General features: G+C 45.3%; 1 protein-coding gene across 1 annotated transcript in view; it reads left to right on the plus strand.

The window, feature by feature from the left end:
* The window catches only part of AQP1 (aquaporin 1 (Colton blood group)), a 39,391-nt gene extending 16,243 nt beyond the window's left edge, over window positions 1-23,148 (plus strand). The window contains exons 2-4 of the mRNA XM_034401711.3: window positions 8,099-8,263; window positions 17,877-17,957; window positions 19,685-23,148. Of these exons, the coding sequence (XP_034257602.1) occupies window positions 8,099-8,263; window positions 17,877-17,957; window positions 19,685-19,858 (420 nt within the window). The 3' untranslated portion in view covers window positions 19,859-23,148. The remainder of the gene's footprint in view (window positions 1-8,098; window positions 8,264-17,876; window positions 17,958-19,684) is intronic.
* The last annotated feature ends 607 nt before the right edge of the window (window positions 23,149-23,755 follow it).

Raw genomic sequence — 23,755 nt, forward strand, 5'->3', positions numbered from 1 at the left:
GCGATTTTCAGCTACATTGCTGGAATGTTTTGAGGGCTGTTGTCTTAACAGAGGCCTGCAATCCCCAAATCTTGAAAGTTCACCTTCATACATGATTGATTGCTAAGCAAAATTGTGCAGGTGGAGGAACATCCAGGGCAATTTATTTATTTATTTATTAGTCATATTTCTATGCTGCCCACTCTCCGAGGACTCTGGGCGGCTTACACCAAAGACAGTATACTAAATAGCATATTTCCCCCTAACAATCTGGGTCCTCATTTTACCCACCTCGGAAGGATGGAAGGCTGAGTCAACCTTGAGCCGGTGAGATTTGATCCGCTGATCTGCTGAACTAGCAGTCAGCTGACGTAGCTGCAGTACTGCACTCTAACCACTGCGCCACCTCGGTGGGTTTCAAAATTTTTTGCTACCGGTTCTGTGGGTGTGGCTTGGTGGGCGTGGCATGGCACGGCTTGGTGGGTGTGGCATGGCTTGGTGGGCGCGGTAGGGGAAGGATACTGTAAAATCTCCATTCCCACCCAACTCCAGGGGAAGAATACTGTGAAATCTCCATTCCCTCCCCAATCCAGGGAAAGAATACTGTAAAATCCCCATTTCCTCCCAATCAGCTGGGACTCGGGAGGCAGAGAATAGATGGGGGCGGGGCCGGTCAGAGGTGGTATTTACCGGTTCTCCGAGCTACTCAAAATTTGCGCTACTAGTTCTCCAGAACTGGTCAGAACCTGCTGAAACCCACCTCTGATCTATGGTCGCTCAGTAGCTGAGATCTGTTGGAGCATGTGTGATTCGGATCTTCATACATTTTCGGTTCACTGGGGAAAGTTGATGATAAATTCTCCAGACCCGCCTTATATAAAAATGAATTAAATCCTGGTTAGCTTGCTACCTACCCAAACTGTGTTTTGATTGCATGCCCACGACTTCATTTTATATAACAAGATTTGCATTCATCTCGGTGTCGTGTTTGTGCAATGAATTTTTTTCTTCTCTAGTTACCTATTCTTTGCAAAAAAAAAAAAAAAATGGAGTGGGGGAGAATCTCAACACCAGAGAACAATATCATCTGGAATTCCTTGTTCTATCTTCATTTCCTGTTTCCTTTTTCCATCCCTTTGTGTATTAAAGTTCAGAGAGAAAATGAGAATCCTGACTTTGAAATATGTCCTTTGTTATCTGGATTTTTTGTTCAAATGGTGGAAATGAAATTCCTAGGAGAAAAAAAAAAGGGGGGGGGGAAGAAGAACCTGAAACAAAAAAAAATATCCAGTGGCTGTTTGGGGAGCCAAAGTGTGGAGGGTTAGACTGTCACTTCAGGTTGTGATATAGAGAGACCAATATTGATTGGCTGACAGTAAAGCAGGTTGTGAATGAAGCAATTTCTGAGTTCAAACAATACTTTGATTCATGAAGAATGCAATAGATTGGGTTGAGTGAACTCAAGAAAGGCGGAAGGAAGGAAGGAAGGAAGGAAGGAAGGAAGGAAGGAAGGAAGGAAGGAAGGAAGGAAAGTAGGCTTAAAATATAAATTTAGCATGATGCACTTAGAAAATCTTTAAAATACCCTGGAAATGTCATCTCTCTTCCTCCTCCTCCTCCTCTTCGCAAACCTCACTCCCTTCTAGCACTGATGATGTTACTTAGTTGGGTCATGAAATGTCTGCAAGAAACAGCAAAGATAAGAGAGGTCCAAAGAACCCACAATCTTCCTCTTCCTCCTCCTCCTTGTCTCTCTCCTCCTCCTCCTCCTCCTCCTCCTCCTCCTCCTCCTCCTCCTCCTCCTCCTCCTCCTCCTCCTCCTCCTCCTCTTCTTCTTCTTCTTCTTCTTCTTCTTCTTCTTCTTCTTCACCTACGCCTACTCCTTCTCTTCCATTTTGTCCTTCATTCCTCTCCTCCTCCTCCCCTTCTCCTTCCTCTTCTTCTTCTTCTTCGCCTATGCCTTCTCCTCCATTTCGTCCTTCATTCCTCTCCTCCTCCTCCCCCCTTCCCCTTCCCCTTCTCCTTCCCCTTCCCCTTCCCCTTCTTCTTCTTCTTCTCCTTCTCCTTCTCCTCCTCCTACATTTCATCCTTCATTCCTCTCCTCCCCACCCCCGCACCACCATGTTTATTTCCATCTGTCTCTAACCCCTGACTGACATGTTCCCCTTATCTCTTCGACTGTCCAAATAACATTGTCCCCCCATTCTTCCAAAGGTGTCTGAAAACATCAAGAGATACACAATCTGCCTTGAAGGGAAATCCAGGGCCCAACAGGACCTGGGCACCAAAAGTAAAAGAGGACAAGGCCTTTCACGACTGCCTGTTTGCCAGCAGATCCAAGAATGAGCAGGAAGCGTTTTAATTCAGCCAATTAAACTCTGGCCTTTTGCTGCCGATGCTCCGATGCGCTGTATGTGCTTGGGGGTCACGGCTGCAGAGGCCAGAAACGTGCGATCCGCTTGAACTGAGTGTTCTCACTGATTCTGACAAACAATCTAGATGTCATGGGACATGTTTCCACAGCAGCACTTAGTCCACTTTGGCATTTATTCTGACAATTCCTCCTATTTAGTTCATAGGCGGACGATTCTCTCCAGGCCTCCAGCACTCTGGAAGCACAACTGTCATTACCCCAGCTGAGATGGCCGTGAACAGGAAGGGTATTTGTCCAGCACGTCCCAAAGGGCAAACTTGGACAAGACAGAGTTCAGGAGTAAGAAGACAGAGAACCAAGGGGGTTTTGTGGCCTACTGGTGAAGGCACCAGGCTAGAAACTAGGAGGCAGTGAGTTCTAGTCCCGCCTCAGGCATGAAAACCAGTTGGGTGACTCTAGGCCCGTGATGGCGAACCTATGGCACGCGTTCCACAGGTGGCACGCGGAGCCATATTAGCGGGCACGCCAGCTCAGCTCTGGGGCGCATGCGTGCGCCAGACGGCTGATTTTTGGGCCTTCTGGGCCCACCAGAAGTAGGGAAACAGGCTGTTTCCTGCCTCTAGAGGGCCTGGGGGTGGGTGGGAAGGCCCGTTTTTCTTTCTTACCTGGCTCCAGATCCTTTCTATGGATCTGAGAAGGGCGAAAACAGCCTTTCCCACTCCATTGGAGGCCCTACGGAGGCTGAAAGGGCCCATTTCCCGACTCCCGGTGGGACAGGAAGTGATGTTTTTATCTGTCCCCAGCCTCCAGAGACTCCTAGAGAGGCTCCTACAGACTCCTAGAAAGGCTCCTAAAGACTCCTAGAGAGGTTCTGGAGGCTGGGGACAGCAAAAAACCTCACTTCCTGTCCCACCGAGAGCTGGGAAATGGGCCTTTTCAGCCTCCGTAGGGCCTCCAAGGGAATGGGAAAGGCTGTTTTCGCCCTTCCCAGATACACAGAGAGGATCTGGAACCAGGTAAGAAAGAAAAACGGGCCTACCAGGCCATTATGTGCAGGGGGGAGGGGTTGCGTGCGCATGCGCATGGGCACATGCATGTGCGACCCTCCCCCACCCCCCTCTCCTGGCACGCGATGGCAAAAAGGTTAGCCATCACTGCTCTAGGCCAATCACCAAGAGATGGTGAGTTCTAGTCACGCCTCAGGCATGAAAGCTAGTTGGGTGACTTTGGGGCCAATCACTCTCTCTCTCTCTCTTTCTTTCTCTCAGCCCATCCCACCTCACATGGTTGTTGTTGTGGGAAAAAAAAGGAGATGGGATGAGTATTAGGCATGTTTACCACCTTGAATTATTTACAAAAATTATTTATTTGCGCCTTTATTTATTTATTTATTGTTATTATTTGTTTGTTGTTATTATTTATTTATTTATTTAAATTTGTCCGCCACCCACCTCACCACAATAAAGGTGGGATCAAAATAAATAAAATAAAAATTCACGGATTGTTCTTTTTTTCCTCAAAGAGCTAGGCTGCCGATACTTCAGAGGACCACTAGATGGCGGTCAACAGTTTAAAATGATTTCCCACCAGCTCTTTGTCTCCTCCTGGTGACAATCTGGAATATTGCAGCCTAGATCTATTTGGATGGACCATTTCTTTTTTCCATGCCGTGGTTTCCTCTGTGAGAAAACGCCCAAGCTGGTTTTTTGATGATAGTTCAGACATTCCCAGGGCACCAATGGGAGGAAGCAGGAAGGTCTTTTGCCATGCCATGAGTATTTGTGGGAAGGCAGGGGATCAAAAAAGTGAAGATGGAAGCCACACTCTTCTGACGGAACGCCCAATCCTTTTTTGCATGGAGTGTTTTGGAGCTTCTGCACCTTCCCTTCAGTGTGCAAAGCCTTGCACAACTCTGTTATTTCCACAAGTGTTTACTTTGTTACGAGTAGGGCGTGTCTTTGAAATTTGTGATATTTTTCTCCTCCGGATAGGGTCTCTGTTATAGATCCATGGCACATTTCTCTATTATAACTTAATATCCCCCCTAGTTTCATGATTTTAATGTTTATATTTTTGTCAGTTCAGAGAAGCCAGTCTGTGAAGATTTAAAAAAACCCACACATAATAATGCATACAAGCAGTCCTCATCTTATGAATGTAATTGAGCCGGTAATTTCAGTCGTAAATCGTAACAGTCGTAAAGGAGGTCGCTATGTGACAAAGTCCGATTTTATAACCTTTTTCTGTGATGGTCGTAAAGTGAACAGGATGGTTGTTAAGTGAATCCCACTGTTGTTAGGCAAAACCCTTGTTCACTATGGAGCATTTTTGCCGGATACTAGAAGTAAATGCTTGTTTCCATCAAAATATAGTAAAATTATAGTCATTGATTGCATTTATAATCTCTTCCTCTTCCCCTTCTCCTCCTCCTTTAGCTCCTCCTTCTTCTCCCCCCTTCCTTCCTTCCTTCCTTCCTTCCTTCCTTCCTTCCTTCCTTCCTTCCTTCCTTCCTTCCTTCCTCCTGCCCTCCCTTTCCTTCCTTCCCTCCCTCCCTCCCCCTCCTTCCTCCCTTCTCTCCCTCCCTCCCTCCCAGTGGTGGGATTCAAATAATTTAACAACCGGTTCTCTGCCCTAATGACTTCTTCCAACAACCAGTTCACCAAACTGCTCAGAAAGTTAACAACCGGTTCTCCCGAAGTGGTGCAAACCGGCTGAATCCCACCACTGCTCCCTCCTCTCCCGCCCTTCTCCTCCATATTATTATCCATTGTCCAGTTCTCAGCAACTACTTAGAAGTTACCTGAAACCAGTGGTGAAATCCAATTTTTTTTACTACCAGTTCTGTAGGCGTGGCTTGGTGGGGGTGGTGTGGCTTGGTAGGTGTGGCTTGGTGGGTGTGGCAGGGGAAGGATACTGCATAATCCCCATTCCCTCCCCACTCCTGGGAGAAGGATATTGCAAAATCTCCGTTCCCACCCCACTTGGGGGCCAGCCAGAGGTGGTATTTGCCGGTTCTCTGAACTACTTAAAATTTCCGCTACCGGTTCTCCAGAACCTGTTAGAACCTGCTGGATTTCACCCTTGCCTGAAACCTACAAATCTCTCCCATTATCTCTTTTCATTCTCTTAATGCTGAGTAAGACAAAAGTGATTCTTAATAAAGGGATCTGACCCTTTGTTCCTTTGTGAATTTGCAGATCCATCCTACAGTGAGATTGTTTTTGACCGGGGTCTCCAACCCCTAGGTCTTGGCCCACTACTGGGCTGTAGCCCACTCGGACCTGGGCCAGGTGAGGGCAAGTTAGTGTGTGTACCCATGCAGTCCCACTCACGTGTGTGGTGGGCACTGGCACTCGCAGCCCCACTTGTGTGCCTGCCACTCACACAAATGAAGCTGTGTGCACATGCCCCCATGCCTGCCCCTCACACAAAACCATTCCACTTCCCCCCTTCCGCGCCGGGCCACCGACCCAGAAACGTTGGGCAAGGCTTTTTTGAAAGGTCATCAAAAGACCATCTGGAGACGTTTGGCAATGACATTTGCTCCAGAGAGAGAAACTCAAAACATCATCAACAACAACAACAACAAAAAAAACCCAAAACAGATAGCCAGTTTGGATCACAAGGAGGATGCCCACAAAACTGTGTAATCCCGTTAATTCATTTCACACTTGCTCAAAGCGACACAAAATGGATTTTTCTGTCTATGTAGAACAGGGATACTCACTCAACTCCCAGTCTGTGTGGATCGATATCGGTCTGCGGGCCTATTGGGAACTGGTCCATGTATGTGGCAGGCGAGTGTGTGAAGCTTCATTTGCACACGCCCAGAATCTAAGTTGCATGTTAGGTTTAGGTTTAGGTTTATTAAATTTGTATACCGCTCTTCTCCCGAAGGACTCAGGGCGGTGAACAGCCAAGATTAAAATACATGCAATATAAAAATTAAAATAAATTAAAACAGAATCAAATCAAATTGGCTTCCCAAAATTTAAAACCCTTTGGCCATAAAATAACCCATTAAAAATTTAAGTCAGCCTGGCTTGCTGAAATAGGAAGGTTGTCAGACTTCGATGCTATCTCAAAATAAATGAATTTCCAAACTGCCAATCTTTAAGGAAATCTTTTCTTTATTCGAGCACAGCAACCGGATCATGACTCGATGCGGACAAGACTGACCTTTTGCCCCCCAATCCCTCCCTTTCCGATCCCCAATTCTCTGCTTCTCATTGGCTATCTTCCAAGTCACTTTCCAAACTTCTTGTCTCGTCATTTCACAGGAATGTCTCCCCCCTCCTCATTTCCATGACGACCGGGCTTCAAAGGGATTTAGCAGGCAAAAGTTCAGAGCTTATCTCTCCTCTCTATGCCAGCGCTGAGGCGCTGACAAAGCTCTTCAAAGCTCGATGGAAAGTACGGAGGTCCGAGATCAGTCGTATTCCTGGGGGTAGCTCATTCCAGAGGGCGGGTGCCCCCACAGAGAGGGCTCTCCCGCTGGGGGTCATCAGTCGAATCCAGTCGAATGTGTGAATCCATCCCCCCACCCCCATCACAGGGCAAGGGTTGGGGACCGCCAATATAGAAGTCAGTAAATGAATGGTTCAGAGGTGGGTTTCAGCAGGTTCTGACCAGTTCTGGAGAACCAGTAGTGGAAATTTTGAGTAGTTTGGAGAACCGGTAGTAAAAATTCTGACTGGCCCTGCCCCATCTATTCTTTGCCTCCCGAGTCCCAGCTGATCAGGAGGGAATGGGGATTTTGCAATATCCTTCCCCTGCCACGCCCACCAAGCCGTACCCACCATGCCATGCCACGCCCACCAAGCTACACCCACAGAACCGGTAGTAAAAAAAATTTGAATCCCACCACTGGAATGGTTGTAAATGTACTGTTGGAAGAAATGTCCATCTGGGTTCGGTTCCAAGTGGGGAAAAAGACACTGGATTCATGGAAGTTGCTTGGAAAGAAGGTTTATTGAGGAACAGGATCACATGGCTTGAAAAAAAGGAAGAGATGTTGAGAGTGCCTGGGTTTTATGCCTTCTTTCAAGCTTTGAATTTGAGCTTGTATTCTGATTGGTTGTCAGACTCCCATGGGGCCATGCAGGGGTAATTTTGTAGGTTATCTTTTTGAGTCCCAGGCTTGGTTGAGCCTTGCTGGGTAATGATGTAACGAAAGGGGCTTTGGGCAATTCCTACTATGGCTCTGCCAGAAGGAGGTAGATCTGTGTTATGTAGAATAGACTGGCCCAGGCCTTAATGGCCCATTGACAAAGTGGTGGTGGTGGGGTGAGTTTCTGCCTCCCTTTTAGGGGAAATATTCTGCCCTTTTAATATCTCCTAAAATATCTCATTTTCCTAGGAAAGGGGTGGGTGCTAACTTCCTACCCTACTCTAAGTTTAAACAAATCTTCCTCTTTGGAAATGGCATCGAATTTTGGCTTCTGACTCTTGAATCGGCTTATTTATTACGTTGCTTGGAGCTATAAAACATAAGGGAGGGGAATGCAGTGTCATTAAAACACACAACTGTATTGGAGACAAAGCAGTTCAGGTTGTCTCGGACATAGGACCGTAATAGAGTCATGATGGTTGTAAAACAGGTCGGTCTGATCAGGTGTCCATCCCGATTTTAGGACCTTTTTTTGCAGAGGTTGTTAAGTGGCTCTCGAGGCCATTAATTGAACCAGGGTCCAATTCTGGTGCACAGCTCTGATTCCTTCTCTTTGCTGTCTTGTTCTTTTGCAGTTGGCACCGGGAGTCAACCCTGGACAAGGCCTGGGCATCGAAATCATTGCTACGTTGCAGCTGGTGCTTTGTGTGCTCGCCACAACGGACAAGAGGCGAACGGACCTCTCCGGATCAGCACCACTGGCCATCGGTCTTTCTGTAGCTTTGGGTCATCTCCTGGCAGTGAGTACGAATTCAAGAGCTGTATTGGCACATTTACTAAACCATAATAGCACTTAGACTCATATACAGCCCTCTCTAAGCGATTTACAGAGTCAGCCTATTGCCCCCAACGATCTGGGTCCTCATTTTACTCACCTCGGAAGGATGGAAGGCTGAGTCAACCTTGAGCCGGTCAGGATTGAACTCCTGGCTGTGGGCAGAGTCAGCCTGCAATACTGCAGTCTAACCATCGTGCCGCCACAGTTTAGACAGCAATAGCGCTTAGACTTATATACCGCTTCACAGTGATTTTACAGCCCTCTCTAAGCGGTTTACAGAGTCAGCCTATGGCCCCCAACAATCTGGGTCCTCAGATCTCTATTCTTACAAATATTCCTCAACTTACAACTATTTGTTTAGCAACTTTTTTAAGTTACAACGGCGTTGAAAAAAGTGACCCTTTTCACACCATGGCGACACCTTCAGGGTCACGTGATCAAAAGTTCGATACTTGGCAACTGACTCGCATTTATGACAGTTGCAGTGTCCAGGGGTCGTGTTTTGTGACCTTCTGACGAGCAAAGTCAATGGGGAAGCCAGATTCACTTAACAACGCTGCTACTAATTTAAAAACTGCAGTGCTTCACGTGACTGACCTGTTTTACAACAGTTAAGGCATATAACCATAATGCACAGGTTGTGTGACAGTTGTAAGTCGAGGACTATCTGTAACCTTGTTATTGGATTTAACCCATTTTCTGGGTTAATGCAATATACTGAATCATAAATTAACCAACTATGCTGGATTTATTTCATACATTAAGCCCATAAAATCTGATCATAGTCAACATACATTATGTTAAGGTAGTCTCTAGGCCAGTGATGGCAAATCTTTTAGGCACAGAGTGCCCAAACTGAAAGGTGGCACATATATGTGCGCATATACACATGCGTGTGCCAGAGCACCAGAAACCCGACAACCAGCTGGGGGGGACGGTGCAAGTGCCACAGAGAGGGCTCTGAGTGCGAACTCTGGCACTCATGCCATAGGTTCCCCATTGCAATTCTAGGCTTTCATACACATGGTTATGCAAATTGTATGAATTTGGCCATAAGATTATTTTTTAAAAATAAGATTTACGTACAGATAAATAAGAATATAGAAGAGAGGATTTTTTTTTTAAAAAAAATGAAGAAATAGTTAAAATAAAAAACCTGTAAGATTTATACATTATGTGCATTGAAAAGAAGAAAAATAAATAAAAAAAAGAGCTAAGAAATAGTTAAAATAAAAAACCTGTAAGATTTATACATAATAGGATTAGTGTATTGAAAAGAAGAATTTTTTTAAAAAAACTAAGAGCTAAGAGGTAAAGATTAAAAACAACGTAAGATTTATACATCTTCTTTAAGAACATAAAGAAGAAAAATTTGAAAGAACTAAGAAATAATTGAGGTTAAAAAAAATAAATAACCATAAGATTTATACACATAGAAATAAGAACATAGAGAAGAGGAAAATAAAAACAATAGCAAGAAATAGTTAAGATAAAGGGAAAAATGAGATTTATACACACAGGAACATGAACACAGAAAATAGGATTTTTTTTTAAAAAAACTAAGAGCTAATAAATAAGAAAAAAAACATGATTTATACACATAGGACTACAGACATAGAAAAGATTTTTTAAAAAACTAAGATTTTAAAAATTTAAGATTTATACATACAAGAATAAGAACATTGAAAATAGAAAACGTATAAAGAAGTAAGAAATAATTTAAAAAGTCATGCCATTTATACCCACGGGAATAAGAACATAGAGAAGAGGAAGATTAAAAGGGAAAAAAAAACCTAAGAGCTAAGAAATAGTTAAGATTTTTTAAAAAAAACACCCGTAAGATTTATACACAAAGGAATAAGGACATAGAAATAGAACATGAGGATAGAAAAAGGAATAGGTTAAATAAGAATAGAAATTGATGGAAAATAGAATGAGGTAGAAAATTATATTTTGAACTTGTAACAGTGTTGTATGGAAAAATGAAGTCCTGTCTGAGTTCTGTACCACATTAAGTAAAACCCTAACTTAGGCCAGACCAGGTTACCAAAGTGACAGAAGTCAAAACATATCTGAAGTTCCAAAACAAGCAGAAAGGATATAGCTCATACTGACATCACAATAATTCAACAATTTAAGTATAAAGAGAGGAGAAGAAGATACAGCACGGGCTTGCAAGATTCAATTACAGTATCCACTCTCAATCAACATGATCTACAGCTTTCAACTGTGGAATTGATTTCTGATTTGGTTTAACTTGGTGGGGGCTGACACAGTATTTGAAAAGGTTACCCCCCACCCCCAAAAGAGAATATTTGTAGCTGAGGTTCTTGGTTCTCTCCGAACTTGGTGGTTTTCTTGCAGACGTTTCGTGACCCAAGTAGGGAACATCATCAGGGCTAGAAGGGGTGGGTTTGGGGAAGGGATGAGGAAGAGGAGGAGGGGGAGGAAGGTAGAGAAGGAAGAGGAAGAGGAGGAGGAAGTGTGGCGGTCTTTGATACTCTCTGAGCTTGGTGGTTTTCTTGAAGACGTTTCATGACCCAACTAGGGAACATGAACAGTGCTAGAAGAGAGTGGGGTTTGTGGAGGAGGAGGAGGAGGAGGAGGAGGAGGAGAAGGAGGAGGAGGATAATGACTGTGGAGTCCTTGATACTGTCTGAACTCGACTGCCTTCTTGTAGACATTTCATTATTCATTCAGCTACATTATTAGTAGCTAGCATCTTTATATACAGTAGTGCTGATGAGCAAACCCCACACTCACCAGCATTAATGATGTTATCTAATTCAGGTAATGAAACATTTACCTCCAGAGATGCAAAGATCTTCCATACTTCAGAAGTCTTCCAGGCCAACCCCATTCTGAATGGGGCGGAAAGGAAAACTTGAAGATCTACTCATATTCTAATCTAATTAAATGCAAATTTGGTAGATTTTGCAAAAGGCAATGCAAAGCGGTCAGCGTACAGCCAGGAGAAATGTCAGAAAAATCAAGATGGCTGTTGCAATGGCAGGATAGAATTTATCCATCTAGAACTGACAACGCTGGGTTATGAAACGTCTCCAAGAAAACAACCAAGCTCGGAGAGAACCAAGGACCCCACAATCCTCCTCCTCTTCCTCCTCTACCTTCCTCCCCCTCCTCCTCTTCCTGCTCCCTTCCCCAAACTCTATTCCCTTCTGGCACTGATGATGTTCCCTAGTTGGGTAATGAAATATCTGCAAGAAAACCACCAAGCTCAGAGACCACCAAGGACCGCACAATTCTCCTCCTCTTCCTCTTCCTACTCCACCTTCCCCCTCTCCTCCTCCTCTTCCTCTTCCCTTCCTCAAAACCTATTCTCTTCTAGCCCTGATGATGTTCTCTACTTGGGTCATGAAACGTCTGCAAGAATCTACCAACCCACAGTTCAACCTTGAGCTACCAATATTCTCTTCTGTTGATGATAGAACCTGTCAACATGAAAGTTTTTTTGATGTCTCTACTTGAAGGGTTGGAGAATGATCTAGATAATGGAGAAGATGTATCTTTATATCATTTAAGACACCCAACTATACCTGTGGAGGCAGGTATAGATATAGATAAAGGACTATTCCTAGAGGAAGCCCCCAAACTTGTCCCTAGAATGTGTCGTTCTTTAAGAAAAAGTTCTTGTGTTGTCAAGATTCCCACAAACCTTCAACATCTAAGCCCATCTTTATTCCTGGAATGGAGAGCACACACCATCCAATGTTGATTTTTTAAAGACAGGTAGGAAAATATCTTGGATTAATCCTGTTTATCTCAGTTACAGATCATATTCTGCCTCTATGATAGATCTGTGAAAAATTCAATTTTTGGAACAGCCTATTCCGGGGGACTCCAGAACTTTCCATCCTTTCTCCAGACCACAATTGAAGGATTTGGAGCATGTCAAGTTGGCTCTCCCAAACCACTTCCTGTTCCAGAAGATTGGCTTTTAAAAAAGTGCCAGACCACCCCAAAACAGCTGGGTTGGCCTGGCCTGAATAGATTGGCAAGGGAATATTTTTCATCCACTTAGGTAGTCCTCAATTTACAACCATAATTGAGCCCTAAATTTAGTCACTTGGCAACAGGCTCATATTTATGACAGTTGCAATGTCCTGGGATCGTGTGATCCGTTTTTGCGACCTTCTGACAAACCAAGTCGATGAGGGAAGCCAGATTCACTTAACAACCGTATTACTGACTTAACCAATGATTCATTTAACAACTGTGGCAACGAAGCAGGGAAAATGGGACAAAATTCACTTAACAACTGTCTCACTTGACAACAGCAATGTTGGGCTCAATTGTGGTTGTAAGTCGAGGACTACCTGTATTATGATATTTATGACGGTTGTAGTGTCCCAATCTTCTGATCAGCAAAGTTAATGGAGAAGCTGGATTCATTTAACGCCCGGTGAGTTTCACTCCACAACTGCAGACACTCACTTAACAACTGCAGTGAGAAAGGTCATAAAGTGAGGCAAAACTCAGTTAACAACTGTCTTTTAGTAATGGGGCTCAGTTGTGGCCGTATGTCGAGGACTACCTGTACTGATAGTGCCATGGTTGAATTCAACCACAGCATACCAACTGATTGAAAGCTTCTGCCCTTATCTTCCTTTTCCTCACCTCTTCTTGGGTGAGGAACCTACAGTTGTTATGTCTATCACTTCATCTCATCCCTCCATTCTCTATTCGTTCTTTTCCCTCCCCTTCCTTCATGTCTTCTGCCCTCTTTTCTTCCAATTCTCTGGTCTCTAGTCCAGAGGTCTCCAAGCTTGGTTCTGTGGGTATGGCATGGCGGGGGTGGTGTGGCTTGGTGGGCGCGGCAGGGGAAGGATACTGTAAAATCTCCATTCCCCCCCCCCAGGGGAAGGTTACTGCAAAATCCCCATTTCCTCCCAATCAGCTGGGACTTGGGAGGCAGAGAATAAATGGGGGCAGGGCCAGTCACAATTTTTACTACCGGTTCTCTGAACTACTCAAAATTTCCGCTACCGGTTCTCCAGAACTGGACAGAACCTGCTGCAACCCACCTCTGAGTCTGACCATGGAATAGTTCCATCTTGGACACACCAAGAGAACAGGTGTGTTTTGCTGATCTGGGCAGAGTCAACACACCGTTTTAATTCTTCTGTACATGAGATGTTCTGGGAGACATATATATATATTTAACAACTTGATCTACATAGGAAAAAACCCTGACTACAAAAGTATTATACATTTGAACCTATGAATTAAAAGAATATATATATATATATATATATTTCTAGCCACTGCTCATTTTCTCCCTGGCGCGTTTCACACACCACATCTCCATTAAGGTGTTCAATCAATCAATCAATCAATCATAGTTTGCCCTATCTTGTTTTCCATACATTGAGCTATGTGTATGTAATTAGGTGGCCCCATCTCTGTAAAATACACCCCCACCCCAAAGATGTTTTACACACACACACACACACACAGTGCATACAGTACATAAACATAAATGAAAGATGAGAAAGAGATATTATTTATTTTTATCCTGCCTTTGTTATTTCTGCAAGTAACTCAACGCAGCAAATTAATCTAATACCTTTCCTCCTTCTATTTTCCTCACAATGAAAACAACCTTTTGAGGATAGGTTGGACTGTGAGAGAAGGGCTGGTTCATATCACCCAGTTGGCTTTCATGCCTAAGGTAGGACTAGAACTCACCGTCTCCTGGTGATTGGCTTAAAGTCACCCAGTTGGCTTTCGTGCCTAAGGTGGGACTAGAACTCACCGTCTCCTGGTGATTGGCTTAAAGTCACCCAGTTAGCTTTCGTGCCTAAGTTAGGACTAGAACTCACCGTCTCCTGGTGATTGGCTTAAAGTCAGCCAGTTAGCTTTCGTGCCTAAGGTAGGACTAGAACTCACCGTCTCCTGGTGATTGGCTTAAAGTCAGCCAGTTGGCTTTCGTGCCAAAGGTGGGACTAGAACTCACCACCTCCTCCTGATTGGCTTAAAGTCACCCAGTTAGCTTTCGTGCCTAAGGTAGGACTAGAACTCCCAGTCTCCTTGCAATTGGTCCCAAGTCACCCAGGCAGCTTTTGTGTCTACAAGACAGGACCATAAATATAAACATGGGCATTTCATCGAGGCACAAACCTGATTCGTTTTTTCAGAATGCCTCATTTATCACAGCCCTTCGCAATGTTTTCCAAGGAATAAGGAAGATATTAACATGTCCTCAAATTGGAAAGCAAATCAGTGCATAGAATAACAGAATTACAGAGGTGGAAGGGACCTTGGAGGTCTTCTAGTCCAACCCCCTGCTCAGGCTGGAGATCCTATCCCATTTCAGACAAATGGCTGTCTAGTCTCTTCTTAAAAACTTCCAGTGTTGGAGCATTCACAACTTTTGTATGCAAGTAGTTCCACTGATTAATTGTTTTAACTGTCAGCAAATTTCTCCTTAGTTCTAAGTTGCTTCTCTCCTTGATTAGTTTCCACCCATTGCTTCTTGTCCTGCCCTCAGGTGAAATTCAAATTTTTTTCCCTAACGGTTCTTTGGGCGTGGCTTGGTGGGTGTGGCTTGGTGGCCATTTAACTGGGTGGGTGGGCGTGGCCAAGTCGGCATCACATCTTTGCCCTAAGGACCTACAAAAACCTTCACAGTTTCCCCCCAAAAGGCTGCCGATAAAACCAGTTTTTCCCCCCAACCTCAAGAACAGGAAAGACAAAGCCACTGAAATACAGAAGCCACACAACTTGTCTCACACAGCGGCTGGACTTCACGTAAAATGTCCCTCGAACCTCACACAATTGCAGAGGCTCAAAAACCAAGTATCACACTTTACACACAAAATCACACAAAGCCTCACAACTTCTCTCACACCATGTAAAAGCGGCTGGACTTCACGTAAAATGTCCCTTGTTGCTGCTTGCAGCAACCTCCACAAAATCGCACAACTTAAAAAAACAATCATCACACAGTGATCAAAACACCAAAAGAGTAAAAAAAAAAAAAAAGATCAAAAGACCAAAAGGATCAAAACGGCTTTCCCCTAGGAAAGCTATATTTTTAGATCTGTGCAGCTTTGTGAGATTTTGTGTGTTTTTGTAGTGAACACCACAGAAACACACAAGATCTCACAAAGCTGCACAAATCCAAAAATATAAAAGCAGCTAAAATTTCCTAAATTTTATATGGCTATTTCCTTAAAAAACAATAAAATTTCCTTTTAAAAAGCCCCACTAATTAACTATTTTTTTAAAGCCAAAACAAAAACAAAAAAAGCCACTCAATTAAAGGCACAAGGCAGGCAGGCAGATTCAGTTGCTCGCCAATGAGGCGGATGCAGGCGATTGCAGCAGGTGAAGCAAGACAGGTGTGTCTGTGTCCAGCGGCTCGGGATTCGGTTCGGGAGTGAACTAGGTAAGCAAACTGGAAGCTGGGGGGGAAGTTGGGTTAGTTTAGTTAGCGAGACCCGCCTGGGATGGAGCTGAGGTGGCTTAGCCAACCAGACGAGCCCGGGTACCGGGAGGTGGGGGGCGTCAGGCTAGGCCACAGCCGATCACCACCGGTGTCACGAACTATGTGAGACCGGGTGGTGGGGGTGGCACGCTAGGTTGCAACCGGCACTGCTTACCTTGAGTGGGCATCAGCGAGGCTACTGAGTGAGGCACTGAGCAGGGGTTGGTGAAGTAACTAAGTGATGCAGTGAGCTGAGTGGGCATTGGCAAGGCGATTAGCTGGGCCGCGTGGCGAAGGGAGGGGGGCGACGGCCAGAAGGGGCAAGTGGTGACCGGCTGCAAGGGGCGAACAGAGAGCGGCTGGAAGAGGTGAATGGCGACCGGGCGAGCGGGTGAGCGTGGGCGGGGCCAACCAGGGGTGATTTTACTGGTTCGGCGAACCGATTCAAATCGTCCCTACCAGTTCACGCGAACCGGTCTGAACTGGTCAAATTCCACCCCTGGCTTTAGAGAAGAGAATTAAAGTTGGTAGGGACCTTGGAGGTCATCAAGGCCAACCTTGATACCAACCTTCTGCTCAAACAGGAGGGCCAAATGGCTGTCCAGTCTCTTTTTAAAAACCTCCAGTATTGGAGCATCCACAACCTCTGGAGATAAGCTGTTCCACTGGTTAATAGTTCTCATGTCAGGAAAGTTCTCCTTAGTTTCAGGTTGCTTCTCTCCTTGATTAGTTTCCATCCATTGTTTCTCGTTCTGCCTTCAGGTGCTTTGGAGGATAGATTGACCCCCCCTCTTCTTTGGGGCAGCCCCTCAAATACTGGAACATTGCTATCAGGTCACCCCGAGTCCTTCTTTTCATTAAACTAGACGAGGAGTCAGCAACCCGCAGCTCTGGAGCCGCATGTGGCTCTTTCATCCCTCTGCTGTGGCTCCCTCTCGTTCAAAATATGCATCACAACCACCAATGTGTGACACCTGCCGGCACGTGATTTATTGAGCTTTTCGACTCCCAGTAGGCCAGCCATGGATAAATCCAAGAAAAGAAAGTTTCAGAAGAAAACAGAATGTTTAATTCATCTATATATATATGCTAGTTTTGTGGCCATTTAGGAAATAGTCAGGCACGGGAAGGGTTTTGTGGCTCCCGTTGTTTTCTTTTCTGTGGGTAACAGGTCCAAATGGATCTTTGAGTGTTTAAGGTTGCCGACCCCTGAATAGACATGCCCAGTTCCTGCAACCGTTCTTCATATGTTTCAGCCTCCAGTCCAGGGGTGAAATCTACTTACTGTCAGGTTTCGGTGCTATCTTAAATAAACTTCATTCTCAAGCGCAAAGTCTCTAATGAATCACTTTTATTTTAAGAATAGCAGAATCTGACATTCCTGATTCAAGTTGCAGCCAAACTGGGCCCTCCTTCCAACCCCCTCCTCTTCCGCTCTCCAACCCCAATGTCCCATTGGCCATCATGCAGATCCATCTCTACATAGAGCTTCTGCTCTATGCTTCATCTTGTTCATGTCAGCGCTGGAAGAGAGCCTAATTTGGAACGCTGACATCTACCTTCCCTACTGGTTCAGAAGTGCACACACCCCGTGTGTGAGACACATGCATGCGTGGACCCTCTGTACACACGCAAACCCTTCTGCACATGCGCAGAGGGTAAAAAACAGGTTACTTCCTGGTTAAAACCAGGAAGTAACGACAACCGGATGGGTGGGAGGAGCCTCGCGCCACCATCACTACCGGTTCTCCGAACCACCCGCCGCCATCGCTACCGGTGCACCTGAACCGGTCTGAACCGGTAGCATTTCACCCCTGCTGCAGTCCCCTAATTACCTTTGTGGCTCTTTGCTGCACTCTTCCCAGAGTCTCAACCTCTTTTTTTACATCTTGGCGAGCAAAACTGGATGCAGATATTCCAAATGAGGCCTTATCAAGTCAAACCACCCTCAGAATTGTGCCGCCATCCACCCCGCCTGAACCGCCCGTGATTTTTAAAAGTTGGAAACTCAGCTCTCTCTCCTATGTCGCACGGAAGTCCCTAAACAATTCTTGCAGAAATGACTTACGTTGGTCTGCAGGCACGGCTCCAGCTAATCAAATCTCCCTCTCTTTGCTTCTCACAGATTGATTACACCGGTTGTGGCATCAACCCCGCACGCTCTTTCGGATCTGCTTTGGTGACCACTAACTTCGCCGATCACTGGGTAGGTTTCCGATCAAAATCGCAAGCCGGACGTGGGCCTCGTGATAAGGGCTAAACTGAGAATCCTGCGGTTGGAGCGAAGCATTTCATGAAAATTACATTTCAGCTGCTGGGTGTCACTTCAGGATAAAACGGGGGGAAACGGCAGAAACTAACGGTGAGCTAAGGAAAACACAGAGAGAAGCATTCTAAAAACAGAAGGAATCGTCAGAGGGGCTCCCCTTCAAATGTCCAGCAATGGTTTACACACACACACACACACAAACAAACACACACACGTATGGACACACAACATTGCTGGCAGCCATCACCCCAAACTTCAGGTGAGAAGTCCGTCCGCTGAAGTTCTTTCTGCTTCTAAAGCAGGTGGCATATCGGTTGCCGAACGTTGAACTTTACTGGGAGGATCATGGTGCAAGTGCGTAAGTGTGAGGACCGGTTGTAAGGGCGAGGACCGGTCCTCTGTCCTTTCTTCCAGAGCCACTGTGACTTCAAAAACGCACGAAATGAACGGCTGTAAGTTGAGGACTGTCGGTGTAGTCATTTTGCAAGTTCCCTAATGATTTTCTTGCCGACGTTTCGTCACTCAGCTAGTAACATCATCACTGTTTGGAGGGGGTGGGGTTTGCAGAGAGGAGGAGGAGGAGGAAGAGGAAGAAAAGGAGGAAACTGTGACATTATTGGTGCCCTCTGAGCTTGGTTCTTTTCTTGAAGACGTTTCGTGACCCAACTAGGTAACATCATCAGTGCTTGGAGGGAGTGAGGTTTGAAGAGAGGAGGAGGAGGAGGAGGAGGAGGAGGAAGAGGAGGAAACTGTGACATTATTGGTGCCCTCTGAGCTTGGTTCTTTTCTTGAAGACGTTTCATGACCCAACTAGGTAACAGTATCAGTGCTAGAAGCTACAATCCCACTCCCTTCTAGCACTGATGGTGTTACTTAGTTGGGTCATTAAACTTCTTCAGGAAAATAACCAAGCTCAGAGAGCAGTAAGAACCCCACAGTCGTCCTCCTCCTCCTCCTCCTCCTCCTCCTCCTCCTCCTCCTCCTCCTCCTCCTCCTCCTCCTCCTCCTCCTCCTCCTCCTCCTCCCTGTAACTCCCCCTTCTAGCACTGATGGTGTTACTTAGTTGGGGTCATTAAACATCTTCAGGAAAATAACCAAGCTCAGAGAGCAGTAAGAACCCCACAGTCCCTCCTCCTCCTCCTCCTCCTCCTCCTCCTCCTCCTCCTCCTCCTCCTCCTCCTCCTCCTCCTCCTCCTCCTCCTCCTCCCTGTAACCCCCCCTTCTAGCACTGATGGTGTTACTTAGTTGGGTCATTAAACATCTTCAGGAAAATAACCAAGCTCAGAGAGCAGTAAGAACCCCACAGTCCCTCCTCCTCCTCCTCCTCCTCCTCCTCCTTCTCCTCCTCCTCCTCCTCCCCCTCCTCCTCCTCCTCCTCCTCCTCCTCCTCCTCCCTATAACCCCCCCTTCTAGCACTGATGGTGTTACTTAGTTGGGTCATTAAACATCTTCAGGAAAATAACCAAGCTCAGAGAGCACTAAGGACTCCACCGTTCAACCCCGAGCTCCAAATATTCTCTTGTATCCTTTGGGGTAGAGAGCATCCAGCATGCATTGAGGGGAACACACGGGGTAGCGATTCATTGACAGCTGGGCAGCTCTCCCAACCTGGGTGTCAGTCACACATCTGTATCGGTCAGCGCTTTCTTTGTGTTGAATTCCAGGTCTTTTGGGTTGGCCCCCTTTTGGGGGGTGCCACCGCGGCTCTCATCTACGAGTTCATCCTGGCACCACGAAGCAGCGAGATCACAGACCGCATGAAGGTTTGGACTACCGGCAACGTGGAAGAATACGATCTGGACGCCGACGACTCGCGAGTAGAGATGAAACCGAAATAAAAGGAAGAGGGAGCTCGGAGAAGCCAAGGAGGCACTCATTTCTGAAAGTGTACTCTTTTTTTTTTTTACACCTGCATCTGTTTGATCAGTATTATAGACTCTTTCTAAAACGACCTGCCATTTTTCCAAATGTCTTTGTTTTTGTTTTGTAAGCCAGAATGAGTTTCCTTCTGTGTTTTTTTATTTTTTTTCCCCCTCTCCAAATTTCTAAACTGGGTGGGGGGAGGGGAGAGAGTATTTTGGGAGAATGGAAGGGAGATGTTTCTGGAGCCTTGTATTTTTGTTCTGGAGCCAAAGGGATAGGTGCCTTGAGAAAAAAAAAAGATTATTTTTGTATTATTTCAGCCTAGAATGATAGGAAGAGCCTACCTGCAGCAGGGAATAAAAATGTTATCCAGAGAGAGAGAGAGAGAGAGAGAAAGTAAAGGAAGGGCAATGCCTTGATCTTAGAGACTAAGACCCAGTTTTTAAAAGTAGAGAAAGTCAATGGAAGAAAATAAAATTGGTAGAGTTTTCTAGAGAATCTGGGCTATTTGGAGATATTAGGAAAATAAATATTTCCCCCCATCGGTAAAGAATAGAGTATACACACACACACACACACGTCTTTGTATAGATGTATTTTGATTTTATGCCCTCAAATGAGTGTTGACTCATAATGGCGACATAGAGTACGACATAGTACTGTATGAATAGAGTACTATGACATAGAGCGACATAGAGTACATAATAGCGACACAGAGTACTTCTCAGCTTTGGCAACTGTTAGCTGGGTGGACTTCAACTCCCAGAATTCTCCAGCCATCATGTGTGAACTTCGACTCCCAGAATTCCCCAGCTAAGAGTTGAAGTCCATATCTGTTAAGGCACGCGGCTAGGGAATTCTGGGAGTTGAAGTCCACCCAACTTAAAGTCCATCCATCTTAAAGTTTGACAAAGACTGACATACAATAGGTAAGCCTTCTCCAGGATGACGGTGTAGTTACCAGTCCTGGAATCATTAAATGTTAAATGAGACCCCCTAGGACTATGATGGCGAACCTATGGCATGCGTGCCACAGGTGGCACGCAGAGCCATGTTGCCTGGCACTCCAGCTCAGCTCCGTCTGTTGATTTTCGGTCCCTTTGGGACCACCAGAAGAGGGCCTGGGGGGGGGAGGCCTGTTTTTCCTTCTCCCTGGCTCCAGATCCTCTCTATGCATCTGGGGAGGGCGAAAACAGCCTTCCCCACCCCCTCGGAGGCCCAAAACAGCCCGTTTCCCAACTTCCTGCCTCCGAGGGGGTGGGGAAGGCTGTTTTCGCCCTCCCCAGATGCATAGGGAGGATCTGGAGCCAGGTGAGAAAGAAAAAAACGGGCCTACCGGGCCATCGCGTGCCACGAGTGGGGGGGGGGAAGGGGGCCACACTCGCATGTGCGTGGTGGGGCACATAGAATTATGGGTGTGGGCCCACGCATGCGCAATCCTCCCCCGCCTCCCCCCTTCCTGGTACGGGATGGCAAAAAGGTTAGCCATCACTGCCCTAGGATCATCTAGTCCAACCTATTGCCCAATGCAGGAAAGCGCTACTATAGCCTTCCAGACAGATGCCTTTTCCTGCTGAAGCACCTCCAGGTTTCCAATCACCACCCAAGGCATCCTGTTCGATTGTTGAAGATCTCTTATCTTTAGAAGGTTTCTTGCCATGGAGGGGGAGACCTCAACTGACCTCATCTGGACCAACAAACAAATCAGATTCCTTAAGGCAACGAAGAATAGTGTCCTGTCTTCTTCCTTTCAGAAGCAGCCTCACTTGTACCAGCTTCTGGAAACAGGAGCCCTAGAATATCAAATACCTTCACACAAGAACAGAATACAGAACAGGAAGGGACCTTGGAGGCCTTCTAGTCCAACCCCCTGCTCAAGCAGGAAACCTTGTACCATTTCAGACAAATGGTTGTCCAACATCTTCTTAAAAACTTCCAATGTTGGAGCATTCACAGCTCCTGGAGGCAAGTCCTTCCACTGATTAATTGTTCTAACTGTCATGAAATTTCTCCTTAGTTCTACATTGGTTTTTCTCCTTGATTAGTTTCCACCTGTTGATTCTTGTCCTGCCTTCAGGTGCTTTGGAGAACAGGTTGGCCCCCTTTTCTCGGGGCAGACCCTCAAATATCCTTCTTTTTATTAGACTAATCGTATCCAGTTCCTGCAACCGTTCCTTGTATGTTTTTAGCACCCTTTGACTTGGCTCACTCATGACCACTTATAGATGATATATTCGCACAAGACACTAAACAGAGCCACTTGGAACCGTAGTGCCTAATAACCAGTTCTTGCTTAGCATGTACATATGTGTGGGCCCCTTAGCATGTTGTCCAAACCGTGGAAGAAAAAATTACTTTGATAACGAAGCTATACGTATTAAGACACCACTGCCATATCTTACTGTAAGAATCTCTCTTACATCCATATGTTTATCTCCTAACTTTATTTTCTACGGAGACCAACTAAAACTGTGACCATTTCACAGTTGCCTTGCAAGTTCCAAAAAATCCAAGTAAAAATATCTGGAATATCTTGAATGTATTGCTGGCTTTCCCCCCCCGCCCTCCATAGAAAACGGTGGCTGATTTAACCTTCAAAACATATCGCTTGATTAGAACTCGGCACAAGTTGGGCGTATCGATCTGGGTCAAACTGAATTAAAATTCGGGTTTGATCCTCCCACAAGTAGGCAGCCAGCTTAACGGAATGTAAGGGGAATTCTGAATCGTTGCAAATTTTTACGTACAAGTAGTCCGCGACTTACAAGCAGTTCATTTAGTGACCGTTTGAAGTTACAACAGCACTGAAAAAAAGTGATTTATGACTGTTTTTCACACTTAAGGCCGTTGCAGCATCCCCACAGTCACATGATCAGAATTCCGACGCTTTGGCAACTGACTCATATTTATGACGGTTGCAAGTGTCCCGGGGTCACGTGATTCTCTTTTTGTGATCCTTCTGACAAGTAAATTCAGTGGGGAAGCCAAATTCATTTAACAACCCTATTAGCTTACCAACCACAGGGATTCACTTAAAAATGATGGCAAGAAAAGTCGTAAAAATGAGGGGAAATTCACTTAACAGCTGCCTCACTTATCAACTGAAATTTTGGGCTCAGTTGTGGTCGTAAGACAAGGACTACTTGTACCATGTCAGATTGAACTATGTTAGGACAAGCCAAACTTAATGTAAATCTTCTCAGATATGTTCCTAATTGTGATCTACCATTATTTCTGTTGCATATAAAAAAAAGTGCCAAAACAAGTCGTGTCTACCTCTCGTGAATATATAAACAACATTTATACCGATGCGCTGGGATTCATTGTGTGTACACGAAAGGAAATATATGGCTTAAAATGCAAACGAAGAGCTGAAGTTTAAAATACGATCCAAAGTCAATGGGGAAGTCAGTTTCACTTAACAACTGTGTTACTAACTTAATAAATGCATGATTCACTTAACGACTGTGGCAAGAAAAGTTCTTAAATGGGGCAAAATTCATTTAACAAGTCCCTCGCTTATCAACAGAAATGTTGGGATCAAATTGTAAAGAACACAAACAACAAAACTGACAGGGCAAGTATATAAATAGAGAGCATACTTCACTCCCTCCTAGCACTGATCATGTTCCCTAGTTGGGTCATGAAAGGCCTGAAAGAAAACTACCAAGCTCAGAGAATATCAAGGACCTTCTTGATCTTCTTCTTCCTCTTCCTCTTCCTCTTCCTCCTCCTTCTCCTCCTCCTCCTCCTCCTCCTCCTCCTCCTCCTCCTCCTCCTCCTCCTCCTCCTCCTCCTCCTCCTCCTCTTCTTCTTCTTCTTCTTCTTCTTCTTCTTCTTCTTCTTCTTCTTCTTCTTCTTCTTCTTCCTTC

The sequence above is a fragment of the Pantherophis guttatus genome, chromosome 4 (genome assembly GCF_059756535.1).
Source record: "Pantherophis guttatus breed Tessera chromosome 4, ASM5975653v1, whole genome shotgun sequence".
Classification (NCBI taxonomy): Eukaryota; Metazoa; Chordata; class Lepidosauria; order Squamata; family Colubridae; genus Pantherophis; species Pantherophis guttatus.